Source organism: Myotis nattereri (assembly GCF_964212035.1).
Source record: "Myotis nattereri genome assembly, chromosome: 10".
NCBI classification, from domain to species: domain Eukaryota; kingdom Metazoa; phylum Chordata; class Mammalia; order Chiroptera; family Vespertilionidae; genus Myotis; species Myotis nattereri.
Window position 1 is genome coordinate 71,909,711 of NC_138085.1, and position 21,543 is coordinate 71,931,253.

At 41.1% G+C, this 21,543-nt stretch overlaps 2 protein-coding genes across 4 annotated transcripts in view; one reads left to right on the top strand and one right to left on the bottom strand.

The window, feature by feature from the left end:
• BABAM2 (BRISC and BRCA1 A complex member 2) overlaps nucleotides 1-11,412 on the bottom strand; it is a 353,123-nt gene extending 341,711 nt beyond the window's left edge. The window contains exons 1-2 of one of the 2 annotated variants that reach the window (XM_081100973.1): nucleotides 11,174-11,412; nucleotides 4,811-4,962 (exon numbers count right to left, since the gene is read on the bottom strand). In XM_081100973.1, coding sequence (XP_080957099.1) covers nucleotides 4,811-4,938 — 128 coding nt within the window. In that variant the 5' untranslated portion in view covers nucleotides 4,939-4,962; nucleotides 11,174-11,412. The remainder of the gene's footprint in view (nucleotides 1-4,810; nucleotides 4,963-11,173) is intronic. The other variant, XM_081100974.1, reaches the window with a different exon arrangement.
• RBKS (ribokinase) overlaps nucleotides 10,817-21,543 on the top strand; it is a 72,472-nt gene continuing 61,745 nt past the window's right edge. Inside the window, exon 1 of one of the 2 annotated variants that reach the window (XM_081100975.1) lies at nucleotides 10,817-11,169. In XM_081100975.1, the coding sequence (XP_080957101.1) occupies nucleotides 10,919-11,169 (251 nt within the window). In that variant the 5' untranslated portion in view covers nucleotides 10,817-10,918. Of the gene's footprint in view, nucleotides 11,170-11,594; nucleotides 11,741-21,543 lie in introns of those variants that run through there. The other variant, XM_081100976.1, reaches the window with a different exon arrangement.

The window sequence follows — 21,543 nt, forward strand, 5'->3', positions numbered from 1 at the left end:
CTTATCCCATACAATCTATTTTCCATATAACAACCAGTGATTTCTTTAATACAAATAAGATCCTGTCACGCTGATTAAAATCCTCTAATAGCTTCTCATTCCACCCAGAATAAAACTCAAGTTTCCAAATACAGCCCACCAACCTCTGCAAAATCTAGCCCCTGACTATCTTTAGAATCTCATCTCATTTCCCTCTCACCCTCTCTCACTACATTCCAACCACAGTGGCCTTGCAGGTTCTTGAATATGTGAAGTTTTATCTTGCATTTGACATGGTATTGGCCTTTTACATCAAATTCCCCAGCTCTTCACATTGAATTATTCTCATCTTTCATGATTCAACTTAAATGTAATTTCCTCAGAGCTTTCCTGACCATCAAGTCTCAATTAGCCCCTCACCAGGTCAGTTTCCCTTCATTTCATTTCCTCAGTGAGTTAAAATGAGGGAGTTTTGTCAACTGAATTATGGCATGTCCTAGTAGAACAGTATGCAACTATTTAAATGAGGTTATCAAAAAGTATTTATATAAAATGGCTCAGCAAGACAATTTTTAAGAATTAGAAAAAGATGGATAAGGAGAATGTTTCCTACCAGTTATCACTGACATTCTATAAAGTTGTAATTGTTAAGACAGTATAGAACTGGCAGAAGAGCCGAAACTGGTTTGGCTCAGTGGATAGAGTGTCGGCCTGCGGACTGAAGGGTCCCAGGTTCGATTCCGGTCAAGGGCATGTACCTGGGTTGCGGGCATATCCCCAGTGGGAGATGTGCAGGAGGCAGCTGATCGATGTTTCTCTCTCATCGATGTTTCTAACTCTCTGTATCTCTCCCTTCCTCTCTGTAAAAAATCAATAAAATATATTAAAAAAAAAGAACTGGCAGAAGAAAAATGAGACTGACATATCAGTACAAAAAGTCTAGAAACAGATTTGTGACATAAACTTGACCTAACAAAGGTAGCACTGCAGATCCATAGGCAAAGGATGGCCTTCTCAATAAATGATGCTGGGATAACCAATTATCCATATGGTGGAAGGGGGAATATATCCCTCTCACAACATATTATATAGAAAAAAGTAAATTTCTATTTAAAGATCAAAAAAGGAAAAAGGTAAACTTTAAAATCCGTAAAAGATGATTTATGATTTTGGGGTAGAACAGAGTTTCTTGAAATGCTCCCTTTCTCTTACACTTACACACACACACACACACACACACACACACACACACGGGCACAAATCTAAAAAGGAAAATATTAATAAACTAGAAGCCCAGTACACGAATTCGTGCACCAGTGGGGTCCCTCAGCCTGGCCTGCGGGATCGGGCTGAAACTGGCTCTCCAACATACCCTAAAGGGTCCCGAATTGCAAGAAGGCGCAGGCCAGGCTGAGGGACCCCACTGGTGCATGATCGGGGCTGGGGAGGGGCCGCAGGAGGGCTCCAGGGCATGTCCAGCCTGTCTCACTCAGTCCTGATCGGCCAGACCCCAGCAGCAAGCTAACCTACTTGTCAGAGCGTCTGTCCCCTGGTGGTCAGTACATGTCATAGCAACTGGTCGACCCATCAACTGTCTGCCCCCTGGTGATCAGTGCACATCATAGCAAGCAGTTGAGTGGCCTTAGCATATCATTAGCATATTACACTTTGATTGGTTGAACAGCCGACCAGACAACCAGACAGTTGGCATATTATGCTTTTATTATATAGGATGTGACTTAATTAAAATTAAAAAGACTTCTGGACATCAGTAGCACAAATTAGGAATATAAACCACAAATTGAATGCAGATATTTGTAATACATGTAACTGCCAAAAGATAAGTATCCAAAATGCTTAAGGAATGTTTTAAAATCTATACAAAAATACAATCACTAAAAAGATGAGCAAAGGATAGTCCCCCAAAAAAGAAATCTGAATTGGCAATAAGGATATGAAAAGATATTTCATTACACTAGTAATCCTGGAATACAAATTAAAATCATAATATATTATTTTATACCCATCAACTTGTAAAAAATTTAAATCTGACAACAGAGTATTTTTGAGGCTATAAAATAAAGAAAACGCTTATTTCTGATGGAAAAATTGATACAATCTGATAATATCTAATAAGATAGAACATGCATATACTCTAAGAGCCAGCAATTCTATTCCTAGAACTATATACTCTAGAGAGGTACCTTTCAAACATTTTTTTTTTTGAGAGAGAGAGAGAGAAGAAGGGAGAGGGAGAGATAGAAACATTGATGAGAGAGAGACATCTTCAATTGGCTGCCTCCTGCACACTCCCCACCAGGGTTCAAGCCCACAACCTGGACATGTGTCTTAACTGGGAATGGAACTGGCAACCGCTTGGTTCATGGGTCGACACTCAACCACTGAGCCATACCAACCAAACCCTCTCACACTTTTCTGATCATCACAAACATATTTTACCTTGTGACCCAATGCACACATACTTATTTAACTGAAACAAACATTCACAAAGCAGAGTTTATTCTTAATATGCGTCACATATTCTGATAGTTTTCATTCTTTTTATTAATGTTTCAATGTTGGAATGACTCACTCACTTGATTTTAGAACCACTAATGGGTAAACACTCCCAGTTCAGAAAACTTCTTCTTGTGCAAAGGTAAGAAGAGCATGTTTATTATGACATTCTTTGTCAAAATAAATTTAGAACATAAAAGTCTATCAGTAGAAGAGTGAATAAAAAATTGAAGGCATATTCATACAATGGAATTGGATATAACAGTGCAAACAGAAGAACTTAAGTATCGATAATGATAAATATCATGAACTTAAGATACTTAGCAAAACAAGCAAGTTGCAGAAGAATACATATAGTATATCATTTGTATGAACCTTTTAAATGTGCAAAACAAGAGTATACGGTACATTGTTTAGAAACACATTTTTACATAACGCATATATAGCATATAAAGATATGCACAGGGGAAAAGAAAATAGATCCCAGAGAAGTACAGAAAAGAGAGTGAAATGAAAAAGCCAAGTGAACATTAAGAAACTAGATCGTTAAAAGTTGCCCATCTTGCCCAGCCAGCATGGCTCAGGAGGTCACGGTTTGATTCTTGGTCAGGCTCCATCCCCAGTGAGTGGCAGGCCCGTGCAAGAGGCAGCTGATCAATGATTCTTTGTCATCATTGATGTTTCTGTCTCTCCCTCTCAATTCCTCTCCGAAATCAATAAAAATATATTTTTTTAAAAGTTGCCCATCTTAAAATTAAAATTGCCTCCTTTCCAAGCACCAGGCTAATAAAGAAAAGTTTGCCTGTCTGGTGTGGCTCAGTGGTTGAGCGTCAACCTATAAACTAGGAGGTCACGGTTTGATTCCCAGTCAGAGCACATGCCTGGGTTGTGGGCTTGGTCCCCAGGAGTGGACATGCAGGAGGCAGCCAATCAATGATTCTCTCTCATCATTGATGTTTCTATTTCTCTCTCCCTCTCCTTCCTGCTTGAAATCAATAAAAATATATATGTTTTAAAAGGCTCAACTGCCAGCTAGAAAGAGTAATACAGTCAAATTGAGATCAGTCTTCAAACACACATTTTTTTTAAAATTTTTCTATTAAGTAATCAAGTACACTGAGTATCTATTTTTAACTAACTAATGAGATCCAGAACATGGACAAAAAATACAACAGGTACTTGTGGGTGGATGAGATGTCACAGCAGATGCCCCAAACATAGCCATGTGCCAACCAGGTTGAGTCACTGTGATATGCTGAAAAAAGATATTAAGGCTCAGCTGCCACAGGTTGCAGTGAGCACTCCCTGCTTTCCTCTCTGTTATATTTGCCAGGCATCATTCCAGAATGCTGAATACTCAGACATCTTTGAGAATAGTAAATCACTAAAAATGACAAAATGTGGCATCTTACAAATAGCATATGCTTAAGATCAAATTAACACAGCAGATAGCCAATAAATATTCAGTGGGCTCATGGAATAATTCCCTAAAATTAAAATGTTGGCCCTTCTAGGTTTCAATATATATGACATCCAGAAGATTAAACCCAATGCTATAATACCCTTTGCTGTAATTTCAAAAACGTCAATCCACTTGTCAGAGAATGTCATTTAAAAGGATTATGTGTAACAGAATTTAAGCAATAAACTACCAGATCAGTAAGCATGCCTCCAAGCCACAAGTTCAAACCACTCTGATCCTCAAACCAAGCAACTTCTCTGGGAAAACATCTCACCCATTCATTCAGTCAACCCATATTTATTACACTACATGTCAAAGGTACCACAGTAGACCTTAAGGAAGCATCATGTTAATTTTCTATAAAATTTTTGTCAAGTTTCTGTAAATCTAAATTTATTTCAAAATAAAAAGTTGAGTATTTTGTAGGCATGAGATCTTACCATTTCAACCACGTTATGAAAATGACTCATTTGGGTTAGCTATTATAATTTTCTTATTAGGAGAGATTATTCAATGATGTCAAATTCAGAATCTCAAAACCCAACTCTTACTGAATTACAGAAGACATAACTAGAAAACGAGTCAGTGACTGAAAAGTACACTTGCGAAACACGACATGGTAGTCTGTTAGCAAAGATATATACGCCCAAAAAGACATAAAGCAATGATCATAAAGCAATGGCCCACAACACAAATAAAACGACTGAAAACATAAAATGTCAAGAACTGGACAAAACCAACTGAATCAATATGCGATAAAATTATGACTTGATGAATGTCTGTGGCCAATTTTTATGAGTCTGGCAAAAAGGCTTTTCATTAGGTAAAAGTTGTTTTGGTTGAGTTACATACCCAGATTTCAAGTCAGTTATCCTCAAACAGTTTGTAGCGTCCAGTCCCACTTTTCCATTGCGGACCACACTAGATATAAATGGGGAGAGCATTGGAGAAATTCGGTTCAAGGCCACTTCTGGGGACATTTTAACTTGACTTGCAAATCACCACTGAAAGCAGAAGGAAAGAACGGTGATCAGAGTATCCAAAAGAACTACATACACCAAGCTCCCTGAAAACCGGCACAGCACACACAAGTTTCTCTTGCATGAATAAATACCTCATTTTCCTGTCTTAAGCAGCCTCTCCCAATGAAACCATCTCCCTGCTACTCACCTACTTAGGACAGAGACTACACCACTGCTTTTCAGGAACAGAGGCAACCCTTGAAATCCAATTCCCTCCTCTTTTCCAAAGTTGATTTCTACAACGCTACACTCCACTTAAAACTCTCCCATTCAGCTTGCCACTGGCCGGTTCTACTTTAGTTGAGGCCTCAAGAAGCCTTCGCTGACAATCCTCTCCCCCTTAACACACAAAACCCACACACCAGTAGGTTAGGATCCTCGCTTTGTGAGTAAGAACTTGGCTGATAATACTATCTAAAAACCTAGAACAAGCATAACCTGCTTGCAAGTCACTTACTAGAAATTATTTTCTTCTGATATACTTCTCTACATAGTTTTCATAACTGTTACTGCACAGTGTATTATAACCACTGGAGAGAGATCACAAACTAAACACTCAATAAGCATTTTTAAATAGATAAATAAGGAGACAAAAGCTAGAGAAATATTCAGGTATATCGAGAAGATGATATGCCCTCAAACACTTGGTAGAGGATAGCATATCTAAGGAATAGATGCAGCAAAAATCTACTTAACAATTAAATCATGAAAACATATACCTGTCCAGATATTCAGCAACCCAAACTAATGTGGATCTAAAAGTCTTTGACTATACTGTAAGGTGCTTAAGAAGTCCTTAAACTTGAAAATACAAAAGTAAAACCAATAAATCATATCTAAACTACTTGGAAACCTGCCGGGAGCCGGTCCATCCTTGCTGTTTCAAGGGACCTGGCATATATAGCATACTGTTGTTAATATGTTTGCTCCCCTTAGCGCTGTGTGTTTTAACCAAGGTCACCTCTCCGAGAAAGGTTGTTTCCCCAGGTAGGAATTTTTCCCTGAAGTTAGGGAGGGAATAAAACCCCTCAACTAAGTGCCAGGCGGGTAATTAATCACTTTAACTATGAACAATCATGCTTAAGCTACATAATCTTTACTCCCTGGAATGGAGATAAGAAATGCCCTAACCTTTGTAATAGAGATTGACAGGATTAAAATCAACTGGTATAAATACAGATGTAATAAGACAGCAAGACACAGAACTTAGGAGACAGAAAGAAGACAGCACCTACACAGAACCTACAGACAGAAGAACTTCGCTGGAGAGAACATGGCAAAAGATCCTGGACTGAACCTGACTACAGAAATTGGCAAGAGAACCTGACTAGAACCTGGTGACTGAACTTGGCTGGAGAACCTGGACAGAACCTGGCTGGAGAACCTAGCGAGGGAACATGGCTACAGAACCTGGCTGGAGAATCTGGAGAACCTGGCTGGAGAACCTAGCAAGAGAACATGGACACAGAACCTGGCTGGAGATCCTAGCCAGAACTTCGCTGGAGATCCAGACCAGAACTTGGCAGGAGACCCTGACAAGAGAACCCGGCTATGATGATCAACTGAACGCTGCCTCCGTGTCATTCCTTCTTCGCTGACTCCGTCCACATCTTTGGGGACCCCTGGACCCGCTGGGGTTGGACCCCAGCATATGGTGCCCGAACAGGGACCCCTAGGTAAGCACCCCACACTCGGGACGGATAGGACTCCACCGTAGGAAGAGGGTGGATAGTCTTCGCCGACTCCGTCCACACCTTTGGGAACTCCTGGAACAGGATTCCCCTAGGTAAGCCCTCCACCCCCATTGAAAACCCCACACTCGGGACGGATAGGACTCCACCAGGGTACTGCAGACCCCCCTACAGAGGATAAGTAGGGTAAGAAGGTGGATAGTACAGAACTCAGATTGAGAAGATGTGCCATACTGATTCCAAAGAAAGAAGACTCTGTATTGATCTTTAGATTAAGAAGATGTGCCATACTGAGTCTAAAGAAATAAGACTCTGTATTGATCTTTTAACACATATGCTTGCTAGCAGAGGAATTAAGGTTACTCCCAGTCAGAACGTTTTATACAAGAAATATGTCCATGCTTTTCTGAGGAAGGAAAGGTAAATGTAATGGCATGGGAGAAGGTAGGCCCAAGGAGCCTTATCCTTAACCCCACTGCAGCCTTTCCACCCTGGGAAAGTGCAGGATTGGCAAGCTCTCCCTGGGGTGATAGATCATGACTCAGGTAATAGCGGAAAGCGTCAATCCTACTCTTAAAATGGATACAAGAGAGCATTTGGGGTTTTTCTTTTTAATGCCTGCTTTTAAAAAATAAAAAAGGGGGAATTTGCCGGGAGCCGGTCCATCCTTGCTGTTTCAAGGGACCTGGCATATATAGCATACTGTTGTTAATATGTTTGCTCCCCTTAGCGCTGTGTGTTTTAACCAAGGTCACCTCTCCGAGAAAGGTTGTTTCCCCAGGTAGGAATTTTTCCCTGAAGTTAGGGAGGGAATAAAACCCCTCAACTAAGTGCCAGGCGGGTAATTAATCACTTTAACTATGAACAATCATGCTTAAGCTACATAATCTTTACTCCCTGGAATGGAGATAAGAAATGCCCTAACCTTTGTAATAGAGATTGACAGGATTAAAATCAACTGGTATAAATACAGATGTAATAAGACAGCAAGACACAGAACTTAGGAGACAGAAAGAAGACAGCACCTACACAGAACCTACAGACAGAAGAACTTCGCTGGAGAGAACATGGCAAAAGATCCTGGACTGAACCTGACTACAGAAATTGGCAAGAGAACCTGACTAGAACCTGGTGACTGAACTTGGCTGGAGAACCTGGACAGAACCTGGCTGGAGAACCTAGCGAGGGAACATGGCTACAGAACCTGGCTGGAGAATCTGGAGAACCTGGCTGGAGAACCTAGCAAGAGAACATGGACACAGAACCTGGCTGGAGATCCTAGCCAGAACTTCGCTGGAGATCCAGACCAGAACTTGGCAGGAGACCCTGACAAGAGAACCCGGCTATGATGATCAACTGAACGCTGCCTCCGTGTCATTCCTTCTTCGCTGACTCCGTCCACATCTTTGGGGACCCCTGGACCCGCTGGGGTTGGACCCCAGCAGAAACCCATGGGGCTGGGGGAGGGAGTACATGAATTCCTTTTAATAGATCTCTAAGTGAAAGCCTCTACTTTCAGAGGTGAATAAGTCAACTTAAATGATCATTTTCTTTCTCAATCTGAAAGAATAATCCCACATCTAAAGCAATTAATTACCTGCAAGTTACAAGTAAATGATGTTTTGCTTCTAGTTTTCATATATTATACCACATGAGGACTTACATGTTCCTGCTAAAATAAAAGTAGTACCTGTTTTAATAACTTCAGACAGTAACAAAGGTAAGAACTACAGCGATCTTTCAAAAAATAATAATACTGTGACCCTTCTGGGTGAGGACACTCAGAAGTATCTTGGGCATGTACCTTCGTTGCAGGCTCCTCCTCAGCCCGGGCCCTGGTCAGGGTGCGTGCAGGAGGCAACCAATCAATGTGTTTTGACATTTCTCTCTGTCTTTCCCTTTCTCTTCAACTCTCTCTAAAAAAATCAATGGAAAAATACCCTCGCGTGAGGATTTAAAAAAAAAAAAGAAAAGAGCTTCCATATACATTATTGCAGTTGATCTTCATACCCCTGGGTAGTAAGGAATTCCCATTTTAAAGATGACACAGATAACTTTTATAATGCCTTTGAAAAGTATACTAATCTATAGTATCATTTTGAAACCTATTTTTTTCTATTCTACAATGTTTCCACTTTTTTTTTTTCTAATCACTGATGTCACAGTTCTTGAAAGGATGATTACCTAAATCATATGCAAATACAAAAATACTTATCCAGGAAAAAAAACCCTTACCTCACCTACATTACAAAATTACTCTTCCTCTCCCTGGTCTGTGTTTCTTAGTGGTTAGAGCGTTGGCCTGAGAACTGAAGGGTCTCAGGAAGGGTCTCGGGTTTGATTCTTGGTGGAGGGCATGTACCTGGGTTGCAGGTTCATCTCCAGCCCCTGGTGAGTGCATGCAGGAGGCAGCCAATCGCTGTGTCTCTCTTACACTGATGCTTCTCTCTCCCCGACCCTCCCACCTCCTTTCCACTCTCTCTGAAAATCAATGGGGAAAAAATATCCTTGGGTGAGCATTAAAAAAAAATTATTCTTGTTTTTCCATAATTTTAATTATGGGACATATCTATTGTAATTGTATCTCATTTCTATGAAAAATGAAAATAGAACATTCTGAACATCTATTCACTATCAAGCACTGTCCTACCCACTTCAATCTGTAATCTCATTTACTTCCCCTGAACAATCCTGTTCTCTGTTTAATATTAGTTTCTACTTCATTAGTGGATAAGAAAACTAATACTCAACAAGACTAACTCGTTCAAAGTCCCCAACCTAGCAAGCAGAAGGATCAGAATTCAAATCCAGATCCCCCTCAAAGTCCACTATTCTCATTTTCCTCTCAAATAAACATAACTTCAATCACCAAAGAGAAAAGCATCTAAGTGAATTTTTTTAAGTATACATCTCTCAAAATTTGGACAAAATAGCATGAATTTAGATTCATGGTTGCTTTACAACTAGAAACAACTACTGTTTGCCTACTGCTGAAATTGGCCTGACTGACTGCACCAATCAAATGCTAGAGGGAGAACAGACAAACCAAATAACTTATATGCATAGCCCATGCACACGGGCAATAGGGTAGTGAAGACCTGAGAGGAAGGATGGGGGGGGGGGAGATATCCATAATAATTTCAATAAAAATACATTTAAAAATGCTAAAGGGCCGAAACCGGTTTGGCTCAGTGGATAGAGCGTCGGCCTGCGGACTGAAAGGTCCCAGGTTCGATTCCGGTCAAGGGCATGTGCCTGGGTTGCGGGCATATCCCCGGTGGGAGATGTGCAGGAGGCAGCTGATCGATGTTTCTCTCTCATCGATGTTTCTAACTCTCTATCTCTCTCCCTTCCTCTCTGTAAAAAATCAATAAAATATATTTTAAAAAAAATTTAAAAAATGCTAAAGGGAATAAACCTACTCCAGAAACCAAACTATACTTAAGGGTGACAACAACCCATTCCATTTCAGCAACTGTCATGACCTTAGAATGACACCTGAAGGAATGAATTTGTCTTTGTTTCCAGAACAGCCAAAATACTATTTTCTGACAGTTCAAGGTTTCATGCAGTGTTAAAATCTGTTTCAAGCGTGAGGTGCTGTGACTGCTCTAAAGGAGAGGGGAAACCACTCCAAAATCAGAGGTCACAGAATGATGGTCTTTTGGTGCGGTCCTGTTGAGCCAGGGGCATGGCTGCGGGGATCACCCACACACACACCCCTCCCTCTACCCCCCCAACCCGCCCCCCAACCCCCAACCCCCAACCCCAGCAGCTTTTACACATCTCAGCACTGTAACAGATCGCAGGCAGGCAAAACTTCACGGTGGCCAGCCTCCCCTGAATGCTAGTTAGGCCATTTGTATTTCCTGATTTTGACATATTACAGAAGGAAAATGCAGCAATACAGTTTTTACAGGTGTCTGCTGCCTCAGACTGAGGTCACATCAGGTCCTTTGATCGGCCACCTGGGGAACACAAAGACGTCTAAAGCGTTGTCCAGTTTCTTGCCATTAAGATGGGATGACAAACACGGAAACATGTGCCCTGCTGACGTCACGGAACGGAAAGGGGTAGCGTCCAGCTGCGTCACGTCAACGTCATGGGCGCACGAGGCAAGTTACACGGGGGGGAATCATTTCTCCGAGGGACAGCACTCAAGAAAAACAAGCCGGCTACGACCCACAGAATGATCACCCCAATTTAGGAGCCATTTAAGAGGGGCACTCTCCCTTCTCCCAAATTGTATGACCCCCTCATCACGCGGGAAAGAGGGAGAAGTCAGGTTAATCGGGGACCAGGGGCGGTATAGACGAGGAGAAAGAGTAACGCCTGGCCTGGAGGATGCCGTTCTTGAGGGGACCGGCGTGACGGGGACGAGCAGGGCATCTCTGGAGCCGGGCCTTCTCTACAGGAAGGGGAGGCGAGCTCTGGGCACGGCCCTCGGCACCACCTGTGCGACTCGGGGTCCAACCTCCCCACACCAGCCCCAGTCTAGGTACCTGGAACTTAGTCCGTTCGGTAACCGGCGACTACGTGGGGTACAGGTTACCCGAGCGCGCCCCCGACCAACGCACCGCGCTGCGCGCGCACCGCGGGCCTCTGCGTGCTCGTGCCCGGATGTCCGCCCCGCCCCCTCTGCGGCCCCGCCGGGCGTGCGCGCCGGACGCCCCTAGCCGGGCTCTCGGAGAGGCGTCCCTGCGGTGCCTGAAAGTTCCCTGTTCGGTGCTTTCCCCGCTGCGGCGAGCGGCGCGGGGCCGGGGACTATCAGCCGGGCCTGAGGCGGGAGGCGGGGCCGGGAGACAATTCCTGGAAGCACTGGGGGCAGCGGGTGGGCGGGGCGACTTCGGGCATTCAGGTGGGCGACCCGCCTCGGCCTCCGGAAGGCCCGGGGAGTTAGGGAGGGTCGGCGTCTCTGGCAACGGGGTCGGGCAAAGGGTAAAGGGCAGCTTCCTGGTTGGAGAGCACCTCGCTGGGGCCATGGCCGCGCGGGGGGAACCCGGGCGGCAGAGGCAGGAGGCGGTGGCGGCCGTGGTGGTGGTGGGCTCCTGCATGACCGACCTGGTCAGGTTTGTCCGGGGCCAGTGCGCGGAGTCCGGCTGGCGGGGCGGGGGGCCGTGCAGGTGAACTGTGCTGGCTTTTGGTGTGAGCTGCGGGTTCCCCCAGCCCGCAGGGTGCCTGATGGGCTGCAGGAGGTAGGGTTAGTGTGTCAGGCGAGGGGCCATTGTGGCCAGGGCGTCGTGAACGCGCTAATGGTCCTGGAGGCGCCTCCAAAGCCCTCCTCCTGGTTTCCTGGCCAGGCTGCTGAGCCTCCCCACCCCCTCATGACCCCCCCCCCCCACCCCTCCGCTCCGCGAGCAGCCGAATGAGTTTGGCCAAATCATTTTACCCCCAAGAATGTGATGCGCCTCCCTGAGCTGTTGGGAGGACTAAAGGAAGTAAAGGGTTTTGCCCGGAACCCCATCCAAGCTGGGTATTCTTGTCTGAGCTTCTATAAAATGAGTGGAGCCAGAGGTCAAAAAGGCGATCAGTCACCTTTAGCCATATTGATTGTTGGCATCCCTGCAGCATTACATATTTACAACTTATTTTACAGTATTCTAGTAACCATGGGTGGCAACGCGAGTGTGCGTCAAATAAAACCCGGTAAACACAATATTTAATCCATTTTTTAAAATATTTTTGTCTGTTTTAAATATATTTTTATCGATTTCAGAGGAAGGGGGAGAGGGAGGGAGGGAGAGAGAGAGAGAGAGAGAGAGAGAGAGAGAGAGAGAGAGAGATGGAAACATCAAAGATGAGACAATCGGCTGCCTCCTGCACACCCACACTGAGTATGGAGCCCTCAACCCAGCCATGTGCCTTGACTGGGAACCCATCAATGACCTACTGGTTCATAGGTCGATGCTCAACCACGGAGTCACACCAGCAGGGCTACATCCATTTTTTCAAGTGATCAAATCATGGCCCTAAGCTGGTTTGGCTCAGTGGACAGAGCCTCGGCCTCCTTTGGGTCAAGGGCACATGCCCGCGTTCAGGGCTCCATCCCCAGTGGGAGGCAGCCAATCAATGATTCTCTCATCACTTATGTTTCTATCTCTCTCTCTCTCCCCTCTCCCTTCCACTCTGAAATCAATAAAAAATATATATATATATATTTTTAAAGTGATCAAATCATGAAAGAGTTGATGAGATTAGATAGGGAGAGCCTTTCAATTTATCTTTTTTTTCTGAAAATGGCTTTTTTTATTATAAAAGTAGTATTCATTGTTTAAAAAAAAAAGTAAAAGGGTCAGGTATTCCAAGAAAATCGTACCACCCAGATTGCTTCAGTTTAATATTTGGTGAATAGCTTTTCAGATATAATGCCATTTTTATATTATAAAAATAAAAAATGATCAGGCATTACTACAGTAAGACCTCATCTGTCCTGCAACCTTGCTTTTCCAAAAGATAGCAGAGAACCTAGACATAAATAAAAAGACCTTGGGATAATCAAAACAAGTTGCCAAATCCCAGCACCAAGCCACCTTTGTTGTTGTTTTTAACCTGGAAAATAGTTCTAAGGTTTTCACATAACCAGTTTAATCTTATATAGCTTAAAATGTTTATAAGCTCAAATTCCAGGCCAAAATTAGAAAAAAATGGAGAGTAAAGGGGAGAGACTGCTAGGGGTAGATAACAGCGATTGCCCGAAACCTGAAAGTGAATGGGAGAGTGTGGCAGCCAGCAAGAGAATTTTAAAGGCCAGTAGCCTTGTTTTCCCACAAATATTTCAGCCACCTTGTCAGACAGACACTGTGCCAACATAGATGCCCTTCCTTTGGTGACAGCGCATAGCATTCAGCCTAGTTGTGAAGAGGCCTACACATCTTTTTGTAGAGCAAGAGTCAGCAAACCTTTCTGTAAAGAGCCATATAGTAAGTATATAAGGTCTATTATTTAAAAAAAAAAAAACTCAAAATGTAAAAACTATTCCTATCCCCCAGGTCTTGTAAAAACAGCCTTCAGGCCATAGTTTGCTGACTGTTCTCTAGAGCATCACTGTCTTACAGCCCACTCTAGTAACTGATGTTAGTCATATGACTCTTTTCAAGAGAAGACAATATGGTACCCGTTAAATTTTATATAAAAGTAGGGCATGTGTTTTTTAGAAGCCGTCCCATCAAATATATTGAAAGCTTGTTACGTAAAGGAATAAATCTTCAATAAACCTTCAGGCATCTAGAGTAATAGATTACTTAGAAAATCCATCTGGCGAAATTTTTACCATAGGTGAAGTTGCAGAAGGGTAAGAAAGCTAAACAAGTTTCCCAAGTAACCTACCTAAAAGTGTCAGGGTTAAAATTCAGAGCCACTTTCTTGTTACACTACATAGGAGCTTTCTGTGAAGCTTGACCCTCAGACATTAAAGATAAATTACAGTACTTCCTAAAGTGAATACTCTTTTAACGTTGGGGATTTATAATTCTCAGGTCTAAAGATAGAAATAAAATAAGGAATAGTACTGAAGATACTAAGTTTAACTGTACACCCATGCCTATATTGTAGAATCACTAGAAATAAAACTACGTCAGCAGCTAAGCCCTCTTGGATGGCATCCAAGTCCAACTCACTTTATACATTACATTACTGTGTGTCAGACACAGCTAGTTCCATCAGTGCGCTACTTTTAATTCATTTCTAATTTTAGTCCTCTATGAAGAGTAAGTCCTGCAGTAATAATTTTTTAAAAATCATTAGCTCATCTAACATGGCCAATAGTGAATATTATTTAATACCTACCTGTATTTATCATTCTTCTCTTCCTTCTTGAACACTCTTCTCTGAAGTTCCACATTGCTAACTCAAGCCTCTTCTTGTGGAAAATTAAGTCCGTTCTTCCAAAGACAGATTACCATGAAAAACCAATAACACATGACTTTTTTTAGGCATGAGGCTCACAGGTCTTGGCTAATCATGCTTTCACTAATAATCTTTATTTCTTATGACATGTATCACACATTTTTTCAATTATTCATTCAGCAGATATTTTATACTATGTGCCACGCACTTTCCTAGCTGCAAAGGACACAACAATGAAAAACACAGCCAGAAACCCCAGCCTCGTGAAGAGACAGGATCAGTGGAAATAAGTAAAATGCGTAGAATGTAGATAAATGGTGAGGAGGAAAATAAAGCACAAAGGCGGGGCGGGAGTACTAATTTCAGATCATTGGCCAAAAGCCTCGCGGCGAAGCTGATTTTGAGTAAAGACCTAAAGGAGGAAAGGAAGCAAACCATACAGATATCTGGGGCTTCCCATTGGCAAAGACCCGGAGGCGGGATCATGCCTCTTATGATCAGTGGACAAGGAGCCCTGTGTAGCTTAAGAAGAAAGTGGATGATTAAAAGACATTGGCTCGTATCCTGAATGAAATGAAAATCCATTGGCAAATCTGAGCAGAGGAGTGACATAATGTGACTTATATTTTAATATAATCACCTGGGAGCTATGTGAGAATGGACAGGAGGAAGGCAAGGGCAGAAGCAGGGAAGCCAGTTCAGGGCCGTTCACAACAATCTAGGCAAGAAATGATGGTAGCTTGAACGCAGTGCAAGTGGAGATAAATGAGCATCTTTTGATTGTATTTTGAATGTAGAGCTGACAGGTTTTGCGGAGGAGTACACAGGTCAAGGTCCGTGGCCAAGTTCTATGGCCTCTGCCAGCAGAAAGGGAAGTTACCTTTGCTGAGATACAGAAGATGGTGAGCAGAGCAAGTTGGGCAGGGAGAAGGCAATATCAGGCGCTTAGGAGGGACATCTGAGATTTGAGATGTCTATTGGACATCCAACTGAAGACCGCTAGCTATAGGAGGTCAGATTTTAGAAGAGAGGGCCAGCTGGAGATGTAAATTTGAGAGTTGTCAGTGTATATAGATGGTATTTAAAGCCGTGAGCAGGATGAGATCACCAAGGGTCTGAGTTTCTAGGGCACTCTAACCTTCAGAGGATACATTTTTTATACAATTTATCTCCTGTCTCCAGGTCTCTACCACTAAAACTTGCTTTGAGACAAGTCTAATAGAAACCCATGTTTACATTTCCATGGCAATAGACTATGATGTCAGCTAAAACCCTATGTTACATGTTCCAATTAAAAGTGATGGCTTGGGAGATAAGGCTCATGTTCAGCCAAGCATCCACATTTAATCCCTGGCAACTCAGGAAATGATTGCTCAGTTCTCAAGAGATTTTAATTGGATAGTGGAATAAGTGAATCGAGAAGCTTTTAGATCCAAAGTTGGATGAAACATTGGACCTGCATTACTAACAAATTTAAAAAACAGAAAAGAAAAAAAAATCAGCTAAAATGTTACATAGACTGTGTAACATGTACATAGAATGTGTTTGACATGTTACAGTGACCCTCTAACCTGCATTGCACCAGAAGCCCCTTGACTTGTGATATCTAGAACATCAAAATCTTTTGCAGTCACAATTTCAGAGAAGTAAAAGCCAAAGGAATATTGGTCCAAAAAGTATTATGCTTTCCCAACATTAGGGGAATATAATATCCTATCTTATTCTTTCTGCCCCTTAAATTGTCTTGCAAGTTGCTTAGCAGTTACCAATCAACATTTACATTAGTATTTTGTTAAACATGTTTCTGTCAACTGAATTCCCCTAACATCAGAAGAAATCACTTATGGGAAACTTGCTAATTTGGGGCCCTTCCAAGAAAATAGGTTAAAAAGTAAATTACATATGACCAAGAGCACATACTGTGTGGTCCCTTTATAAACCATTCCTTTGCCAGCTCTTTTTGCCCTAGTGTCTATATTCTTGGGAGAGCACGGGAAGAAGGGCTTTGTGATGGAAGTTGCTCCGGTATTTTGATTACTTGTACATAATGAAATACCGGCACTGCACTACATTCTAGGATACTGCAATTAGTAAAACATGGTCATTGTTCTTGAGGAACTTACAGTCCAAGGAAGAGGCCCATAGAAAAATAGATCATTGTAGTACGATGTTGTAAATACTTGCAGGTCCTGTGGGAACACAGGAAAAAGTTCCTGGGTGAAATGCCTCCCGAGTCAAGTCTTGACAAATAAGCAGGTGCTAGCCCAACAAAAAAAGAGCAGGGAGTCACAGATGTGGGTGTGCATGGGGTGTGCCAGGGACAGCAACCGCTGGGTCTGTAGCACATCAGATGTAAGGTGTTGACGAAGGCCCTTATTGCCCAGGCTAAGGTGCTTGGGTTTTATTCTGCAGACCCTGGGAGCCAGGGATAAGCTCCAAGTATAGGAATGATGTGGTCAGGTTTGTATTTCACATAGCTCACTCAGTGCCAAGGGCAGATTTAAAAGGTGGCAATGTTTTGAAGGTATCAAAGGCATTCTTCTTGAAGACTGGGAGTCTTATTTAAAAGGTAAAGCAATAGTCTTCACAACAGATGATGAAGGCCTGAACTAGGACAGTAGTGATGGGGATAAAGAAGTGGGAAAAGGTTAAAAGAAATATTTAGGGGATAAAATAGTTGAAAACATCTGTTAAGTAAAATCTGTTAGGTAAAACGCATGAATCAAGCATTCGTTTTCTGGTCCTTTCTGAGCAAGCCCTGATGCTGACAGTTAGCTTTCCCAGATTGACAAGGTCTAGAAAGTGGAGTTCTTGGAAAGAGTCTCATCTTATGGAACAAAAGAATTCTATGCTTCATGCTTGTTGGAGGAAGACCACTGTATTGTAATTTAGTTTTCACTATTCCTCTTTATATTAAATTTATTGGGGTGACATTGGTTAATAGGGTCATATAGGAGTCAAGTGTACATTACTATGATAAATGATCTGTATATTGCATTGCTTACCCACCACTCAAAGTCAATCATTTTCATCACCATATATTTGGCACCTTTTACCCTCTACCACTCCTCTAACCCCTTCCCTGTAGAAACCACCAAGTTGTTGCCTGTGTCTCTGAGTTTCAGTTTTCTAAATATTGTTAAGTGAAATAAGTCAGAAAAAGCAAACGATCTTATGGTTTCACTCATGTGGGGTATAAAACAAACTCAGTTTTTACTACTACTTAAATAACATTATTATGTCCTCTTTGATCCATCAGTTATTTAGAAACATTTTTAAAATCTCTTTACTCTAGAGGCCCGGTGCATGAAATTCCTACACGGTTAGGGTCCCTAGGCCTGGCCGGCGATCAGGGTCGATAGGGGCCTTCTGGCTGCCAACCAGGGCCTTCCTTCAACCGGGAGACCAGAGTTCCGCGCCGCTCCCTTGTGGTCAGCGCACGTCATAGTGAGCAATCGAACTCTGGTCTCCCGGTTGAACACCTGAGGAGACACTTTGCACATTAGCCTTTCATATAAAGAGATAGGGAACTTTTTAATTTATCTTTTTATTATTAACTTCTAACTTAACCTGTTAAGGCCAGAAAATATTTTCTAAAGAGACTATTCTTTGAAATTTGAAGAGATTTTATAGCCTGGTACCTGGTTGATTTTTGTAAATGTTCAATGTATACATTAGGAAAATTATGATTTAATAGGTGTTAGCCATGGTGTTTTATATGAGTTCATTAGGCCAGCCTGACCTTTTCTCTGATTGATCTACCAATCACTTAAGGAATTATGTTAAAATTACCAACCATGATGGTGTTTGTCAATTTCTCATAGTGTGTGTGTGTGTGTGTGTGTATTATACATACATATATATACTATTTTATTGGTTGCATTAGAATTAGAACCTTTTGCTGCTCAATTTAATCTTTCAGTTAAAGTTTACCTCCTCTTTATCTTTTTGTACTCTAAGCTTTTACTTTGGATGACTTTGGTAAAGCTATCCAGTTTTATTTTAGTTGCTATTTGCCATATTTTACCTTTTCCCATATTTTAAACTTTCTCAGTTCTTATGTTTGAGATGAATGTCTTTACAAAGAGCACATAGCTGGATTTAGTCTTTCTGTTGGCTTGTTCTGTTATATTTCTTTTTTATGACTGTATTTTTTGTGTGTTTTACCTGGAGAATATAATCCATTCACATTTAATGTGAGTTCTGATGTATTTTGAATTATTTCAAACATGTTATTTTATAATAAAGTACTCTTTGGAATAGTTTATCAAGCTCATTAAGGTTGTAGAGCACAAGGAAGTCATGATGCTTTTTGTGTATTACCATAAAATATTAAGCTTAAGTTAACTATATTCATATTTCACATGAAATTACATTTTCTCTTCTATTAAATTATAATTTACACAGAGTAGTAAGCCCAAGGGTTGAAGAAGAAAAGTTAAATTTGAGAACATTCTGTTCACCAACCTAATTCCTTCTGAACTCTAGGGAAAGGAGCACCTTATTTGGTCTTTCCATCTTCGCATCTTGGTTCAGCTTGCACAACTCCAGTATTCTTCAGAAGCATAGCTACCAGAAATTACACAAGAAATTACAAAAACATGAAATATAGATGGGTCCAAGGAGCTTTAAGGACATTTGTGAATAATATATTTTAATGGGTTTTGGAGTCAGACCAACCTTGGTTTGAATCCTGGCTCTGCCATCTTCTACTGGGTGAACTTTGGTATGTTTTTTAATCTAATTTTCATTCTCCTTATCTATAAAATGGAGATCAAAATAAGAACAATTTTTTCATGGGATGATTGTAAGGATTAAGTGATTTTGTGGTCATAAAGTGCTTAGTGCAGTATTTATCTTGATAACCACTCAAGAAATGGTATCTGGCACAATTAATGTATTATATATTTTAATAAATGTTTATTGGGCACATGATGTGAATAGGCACAGTCTTAGGCCATAGTGATACAGAAACGAATGTGATACAGCTATGAGAAAAACATGCATAGATTGCTGGAATGCAGAGGCAAGGCAACCACCCACACTATTACATTCAGACTCCCAGAGGAGTAACATCTGAGTTGAATTTTAAAGGATGCATATGGATAAGATCAGCACAGAAACAGGGAAAGAACTTTCCAGGCATAGGGAATCGGCTATGAAAAGAGGTTTGAAATACTAATAAGATTTTAAAGAATGAGCACTAATCTATTATGACATTTAGTGGACGCTGCCACTCTCTCCCTTGTAACATCACTTAGTATCACAGCCAAAGAAGCAGAGGAATGGAATGAATTATATAGGTCATTTTTAATACAGAGTTTGCTCATATTAATAATGATAAATATTTATCTGTTATACCTACTCGCTGTCCAACATTATAGTCAAAATTGAGAGGAAAAAAATCCAAAATATATAAAGAATTAATACAACTCAATAGCAAAAAAAAAAAAAAAATGCAAACAATCTGATTTAAAAATGGGCAGACAATCTGAAGAGACATTTTTCCAAAGAAGACATACAGATGGCCAAAAGGTACATGAAAAGATGCCAACATCAATAATCCTCGGGGGAATGTAAATCAAAACCACAATGTGGTATTATGCCAGACCTGTTAGAATGATTATCAGAAAGACAAAATATAGTATGTATTGGTGAGGATGTGGAGAAAAGGGACCCTGTGCACTGTTGGTGGGAATGTAAATTGGTGCAGCCACTGTGGAAAACAAATATGGAGGTTCCTCAAAAAATTAAAAGTAGAACTACCATATTTCCAGCAATTCCTCTCTGGGTATTTATCCAAAGAAAACAAAAACACTAACTGAAAAGATACCTTCACCCCTATGTTCATTGCAACATTACTTACAATAACCAAGATGTGAAAACAACCTAAGCATCCCTGACTGGGTGGATGGGTGGATGGACAGATAGATGGGTAAGGAAAATGCGGTGCACACACACAAAGGAGTATTATCATAAAAAGGAAATCTTGCCATTTGCAATAACGTGGTGGGCTTTGAGGGCATTATGATAAGTGAAATACGTCAGACAGAGAAAGACTAATAACATGATCTCACTTATATGGGAATCTAAACAAAACAAGGTCATTGACATAGAGAACGGATTGGTGGTTGCCAGAGACAGGTGGTGGGAAGGTGGGCAAAATAGGTAAGAGGGAGTCAAAAGATACTACTTTATAACTTCCAGTAAGTGTCATGGGATGTAATGTACTGTACTGCAAGGTGACTAGAGTTAGTAATACTGTATTGCATATTTGAAAGTTGCTAAGAAGGTAGATCATTTTAAAAAGTTGAGAGAAAGCTGATTGTCAAAGCCAAGTAGCATAGTATGGTTTAAAAGACCATAGCAATGGAATCTATTAGACCTGAATTAAAATTAGACAACCTAACAGATATGTGCATTTTGATAAACCATTACTATTTTGAATTCTCACTTTCTCCCTAAAACAGAGATGATAAGACTTACGCTAACACATCTTACAAATGTTTTGTGAAGCTCAAATATAATATAATCAGTTCTTGATATTCACAATGATGGGAATGCAAAAGAAGCATAAGCACCAAAACCCAAAAATAGTAGATAAATTAAAATTTGTATTAATTGGTTCCAGGAAACATTTTTGTATGCTGATTTATCCTTCTAATTTTATTTTACTTAGGATAAAATTAATTCCATTTGTATTTCTTTACCCTATACCAACAGATGGCAGGAAGAAGTAGCCTAGATAATTACAGCATGGTGACAGAAGTCATTTTGGAATTTAAAAATTACTAAAATTAATTGGCAAAACAGAAAATAAAATATCAATTTTGTAGTTGTCGCTTCATACTTTGCTTGTCTTCAATGAATTAAAAGGTTGTTTTCATCAGAACTTCAATAAATGCTTTAGTCTCACCAATTCCCTTTCTGCTCTATTTTTCTGCATCCTGATTTTTCCACATACCTTATATGCCATCCTATAGTTGTCCAGTCCTCACTCCCTGAACTCCCATATACACACATATAT